A 6,081-nucleotide genomic window follows, 5' to 3' on the forward strand; every position below is an offset into this window, starting at 1 on the left:
TGCTCTGTAATACGTTTTAATAATATATATAATATGTGTTTATTTTGAATATAATACAGTGTTTATTTATCAGAGTACAGCGCTGTGACTTCCAAGGTCTCTTTGAAGCACATTTTAAATGATTCAGTTATGTCGCTGTGCATTTTTAAAATCAAGACTTTCAGGTAATTAAACCCTCAAGGGTTCTGTACAAAATGTTTTATGTGAGGTTTATGTCCCTTATTGGGCTTGAGGACCAGTAGCCCAGATATCAAAACATTTTCATCATGTGATTCACAAATGGTTTTGTGACACCATCAGAGGAGAACGTCCTCTGGCATTAGTTTATGAAAACTTTGAAATGACAAATCTAGGTTGGGGTAATATAATCCTTAGCCTAACAGAAATATGCTGGGAACAAGAAATAGTCAACATGGAACATCCCAAGTGTTATTGTCATGGATAACCGTTTATGACGAGACATGAGGTCCACATCTTCAACTGATGTAACTGTTACAGACTAGAGAACATGAGGTCCACATCTTCAACCTGATGTAACCTGTTATTGACTAGAGAACATGAGGTTCACATCTCAACCTGAGTAACCTGTTACTGACTAGAGAACATGAGGTCCACATCTTCAACCTGATGTAACCTGTTACAGACTAGAGAACATGAGGTCCACATCTTCAAACTGATGTAACCTGTTACTGACTAGAGAACATGAGGTCCACATCTTCAACTGATGAACCTGTTACAGACTAGAAACATGAGGTCCACAATCTTCAACCTGATGTAACCTGTTACGACTAGAAAACATGAGGTCCACATCTTCAACCTGATGTAACCTGTTACTGACTAGAGAACATGAGGTCCACATCTTCAACCTGATGTAACCTGTTACTGACTAGAAACATGAGGTCCACATCTTTCAACCTGATGTAACCTGTTACTGACTAGAAACATGAGCCACATCTTCAACCTGATGTACCTTGTACGACTAGAAAACATGAGGGTCCACATCTTCAACCTGATGTAACCTGTTACAGACTAGAGAACATGAGGGTCCACATCTTCAACCTGATGTAACCTGTTACAGACTAGAGAACATGAGGTCCACATCTTCAACCTGATGTAACCTGTTACAGGACTAGACAACATGAGTCCACATCTTCAACCTGACTGTTAACCTGTTACAGACTAGAGAACATGAGGTCCACATCTTCAACCTGATGTGACCTGTTACAGACTAGAAAACATGAGGTCCTCGTCTTCACCCTGATTCTATGATGCCCCTTTTCTTATATCTAGAGTACCAGTCAAAAGTTTGGACACACCTACTCATTCAAGGGTTTTTCTTTATTTTATATATTGTAGAATACATTGTAGAACAATAGGGAAGACATCAAAACTATGAAATAACATATATGGAATCATGTAGTAACCATAAAGTGTTTAACAAATAAAAATATATTTTAAATTTGAGATTCTTCAAAGTAGTCACCCTTTGCCTTGATGACAGCTTTGCACACTCTTGGCATTCTCTCAACCAGCTTCATGAGGAAGGCTTTTCCAAGAGTCTTGAAGGAGTTCCCACATATGCTGAGCACTTGTTGGCTGCTTTTCCTTCACTCTGCGGTACAACTCATTCCAACTCATCTCAATTGGGTTGAGGTCGGGTGATTGTGGAGGCCAGGTCATCTAATGAAGCACTCCATCACTCTCCTTCTTGGTCAAATAGCCCTTACATAGCCTGGAGGTGCGTTGGGTCATTGTCCTGTTGAAAAATACATGAAAGTCCCACTAAGTGCAAATCAGATGGGATGGCGTATCGCTGCAGAATGCTGTGGTAGCGATGCTGGCTAAGTGTGCCTTGAATTCTAAATAAATCACAGACAGTGTCACCAGTAAAGCACCTCCACACCATCTCACCTCCACTTCCATGTTTCACGTTGGGAATCATACATGCGGAGATCATCCGTTCATCTACTCTGTGTCTCACAAAGACATGGCGGTTGGAACCAAAAATCTCAAATTCGTACTCATCAGACCGATGGACAGATTTCCATCCGTCTCATGTCCATTGCTCGTGTTTCTTGGCCCAAGCAAGTCTCTTCTTCTTATTGGTGTCCATTAGTAGTGGTTTCTTTGCAGCAATTTGACCATGAAGGCCTGATTCACACAGTCTCCTCTGAACAGTTGATGTTGAGATGTGTCTCTGTGAAGCATTTATTTGGGCTGCAATCTGAGGTGCAGATAACTCTAATGAGTTTATTCTCTGCAGCAGAGGTAACTCTGGATCTTCCTTTCCTGTGGCGGTCCTCATGAGAGCTAGTTTCATCATAGCGCTTGATGGATTTTGCCACTGCACTTGAAAAACTTTCAAAGTTTTTGAAATGTTCTGGATTGACTGACCTTCATTTCTTGAAATAATGATGGACTGTCATTTCTCTTTGCTTATTTGAGCTGTTCTTACCATAATATGTAGTTGGTCTTTTACCAAATAGGGCTATCTTCTGTATACCACCCCTACCTTATCACAACACAACTGATTGGCTCAAACGCATTAAGAAGGAAAGAAATTCCATAAATTCACTTTTAACAAGGCACACCTGTTAATTGAAATGCATTCCAGGTGACTACCACATGAAGCTGGTTGAGAGAATGCCAAGAGTGTGCAAAGCTATCATCAAGTCAAAGAATCTAAAATGTATTTTGATTTGAAGAACATAATATGTATTTTGATTTGTTTAACACTTTTTTGGTTACTACATGAATCCATATGTGTTATTTCATAGTTTTGATGTCTTCACTATTATTCTACAATGTAGAAAATAGTAAAAATAAAGAAAAAACCCTTGAATGAGTAGGTGTGTCAAAACGTTTGACTGGTACTGTATATATACATGCATTCCGAAAGTGTTACGAACTCTTCAGATTTTCCACATTTTGTTACGTTACAGCCTTATTCTAAAATTGATTAAATACATGTTTTTCCTCATCAACCTACACACAATACCCCATAATGACAAAGTGGAAACAGGTTATTTGAAATTTTTGGAAGTGTATTAAATATGTATAATAGAAATACCTCATTTACATAAGTATTCAGACCCTTTGCTATGAGACTCAAAATTTGAGCTCAGGTGCATAATTTTTCCATTGATTGTTCTTGAGATGTTTCTACAACTTGATTGGAGTCCACCTGTGGTAAATTAAATTGATTGGACATGATTTGGAAAGGCACCCATCTGTCTATATAAGGAACCACAGTTGACTCTACATGTCAGAGCAAAACCCAAGCCATGAGGTCGAAGGAATTGTCCGTAGAGCTCCGAGACAGAATTATGTCGAGGCACAGATCTGGGGAAGCATTGAAGGTCCCGAAGAACACAGTGGCCTCCATCATTCTTAAATGGAAGAAGTTTGGAACCACCAAGACTCTACCTAGAGCTGGCCACCCGGCCAAACTGAGCAAGAACACAATGGTCACTCTGACAGAGTTCCTCAGTGGAGATGGGAGAACCTTCCAAAAGGACAACCATCTCTGCAGCACTCCACTAATCAGGCCTTTATGGTAGAGTGGCCAGACGGAAGCCACTCCTCAGTAAAAGGCACATGACAGCCCGCTTGGAGTTTGCCAAAGGTCATCTAAAGGACTCTCAGACCATGAGAAACAAGATTCTCTGATGTGATTTAACCAACATTGAACTCTTTGGCCTGAATGCCAAGCGTCACTTCTGGAGGAAACCAGGCACTGCTCATCGCCTTGCCAATCACATCCCTACGGTGAAGCATAGTGGTGGCAGCATCATGCTGTGGGGATGTTTTTCAGCGGCAGGGACTGAGAGACTAGTCAAGATTGAGGGAAAGATGAATGGAGCAAAGTACAGAGAGAACCTTGATGAAAACCTGTTCCAGAGTGCTCAGCACCTCAGACTGGGGCGAAGGTTCACCTTCCAACAGAACAATGACCCTAAGCACACAGCCAAGACAACGCAGGAGTGGTTTCACAACAAGTCTCTGAATGTCCTTGAGTGGCCCAGCCAGAGCCTGGACTTGACCCAGATTGAACACCTCTGGAGAGACCTGAAAATAGCTGTACAGCGACGCTCCCCATCCAACCTGACAGAGCTTGAGAGGATCTGCAGAGAAGAAAGGGAGAAACTACCCAAATACAGGTGTGCCAAGCTTGTAGCGTCATACCCAAAATGACTCAAGGCTGTAATCGCTGCCAAAGGTGCTTCAACAAAGTACTGAGTAAAGAGTCTCAATACTTATGTAAATGTGAAATATCATATATTTGCAAAAATGACTAAACGTTTTTTACTTTGTCATTGTGCAGTATTGTGTGTAGATTGATGAGGGAAAAAATTATTTGATCCATGCAATTTTTGGAATTTGGGAAATGTATGGGAATTTTGGAGATTCAGTGATTGAATGTCTCTGTCCTGTGCCATCACAGGTCCACCCAGATTAAGACGTACTCATGGGACAACGCCCAGGTAATCCTGGCGGGGAACAAGGCTGACATGGAGGAGGAGAGAGTGGTGTCAGTGGATAGTGGTCGGATGCTGGCCGAACAGCTTGGTGAGTGGACAACTACGCTGTCAATCATATCCTCCTCAAATCAGTACTCTCAGAAAGGGACAAACCCTGGCTGGAGAAATAGGTTTGACTCAAATATGTTGGGTAAGTGACATGTTGATATCAGTGGGTGATTTATTAGAATGTCCAAGCTGGCATGTCTAATTTTGTAGAAATGTAAGATTCAGTCTGCATCAATTTAATGTAGTCTTTGATGGTAAACTTTTAATGATAACATTACAAACTTTTTACTGGGTTATTTGAGAAGGGTCCAAAAAAGTAATCTGAGTGTGCAAAAAAAGTGGTCTGGAAGGTCCAAAAACCGAATCAGGAATCTCAAGAAAGGGATCTAGTACACATCCCAAAACCTAGTCCGGAAGTCTAAGGAAGTTATCCCGGGGTTCAAGGAAGTCATCTGGGGTACTCCACCACATTTCCTGGTGGTGCAATTCCATAAAATGTTTTATATTTATTGAAAACAGTAACTCCCCTTAATGTACTCTGAGCATTTCATTACTTAAGGACCAAGATTTTCTTTTCAAAATCGCTTCTGAATTTTCCTAATTGTATTGTTGTTAATGGTTTTCATCAAACAGCGATGATAGGTTCAATATACTGTAGGTCACGCAACAGTGTATGTGGTGTTTAGTTCTTATGATGCAGAATGATAATGGGTTTATGAGACAGCCTGTAGACACCTCTGCCATGTATTATTAATTAGAGCCTTCACTAGGCTCCTCTATTGCTAGGCCATAATTAAACACTTCTAATTGGCTGACACCAACACACTCCAGAACAGCACCTCACCCAGCCTCTTTCTGATTGGTGGAAAGAGCACAGAAGGGTATGAAATTTGTGAAGCAATATAATAATACATATCTAAATATTTTTCAAAAACGGTCACTGAATATACACACACACGCACGCACGCACGCACGCACGCACGCACGCACGCACGCACACAGAGACGCACACAGAGACAGAGACACACACAGAGACAAAACCCTGATATCTCACTTCTCTGCCTGACCCTTTCTATCTCTCAGGGTTTGAGTTCTTCGAGACGAGTGCCAAGGACAATGTCAACGTAAAACAAACATTTGAGCGTCTCGTCGACCTCATCTGTGACAAGATGTCCGACAGTTTAGAAACTGACCCGGCTGTCACCACAGGAACGCCCAATGCTAGGCTAACTGACAACCCTCCTCCCTTGCAGCAGCCCAACTGCGGTTGTTAACCAGGAAAATGACAACAATCTAAGACGTATGAGATTGCCAAAATATTGTATTATCCCTTAGGTAGATCTGTAATACCTTAAATTGTATTATTCTTCATATCTGCATATCTGATGTGCCTAGTACATTTTTTCAGATTTTTTTTATGTTTCAAATTGGCTGACACATATGTTGTATGTTCACAAAACTGAAAAATAGACATGTACAGTAATGCCATGTCAGTATGCGATGACCATGAATCACTAATGCCACGTCAGTCGGTACATTTATCTATTTATTT

General features: G+C 41.0%; 1 protein-coding gene across 1 annotated transcript in view; it reads left to right on the forward strand.

The window, feature by feature from the left end:
* The window catches only part of LOC112080853 (ras-related protein Rab-3C-like), a 62,751-nt gene extending 56,670 nt beyond the window's left edge, over positions 1–6,081 (forward strand). The window contains exons 4-5 of the mRNA XM_024146786.2: positions 4,445–4,569; positions 5,613–6,081. Of these exons, the coding sequence (XP_024002554.1) occupies positions 4,445–4,569; positions 5,613–5,803 (316 nt within the window). The 3' untranslated portion in view covers positions 5,804–6,081. The remainder of the gene's footprint in view (positions 1–4,444; positions 4,570–5,612) is intronic.

This window comes from Salvelinus sp. IW2-2015, unplaced genomic scaffold (genome assembly GCF_002910315.2).
Source record: "Salvelinus sp. IW2-2015 unplaced genomic scaffold, ASM291031v2 Un_scaffold16533, whole genome shotgun sequence".
NCBI classification, from domain to species: Eukaryota; Metazoa; Chordata; class Actinopteri; order Salmoniformes; family Salmonidae; genus Salvelinus; species Salvelinus sp. IW2-2015.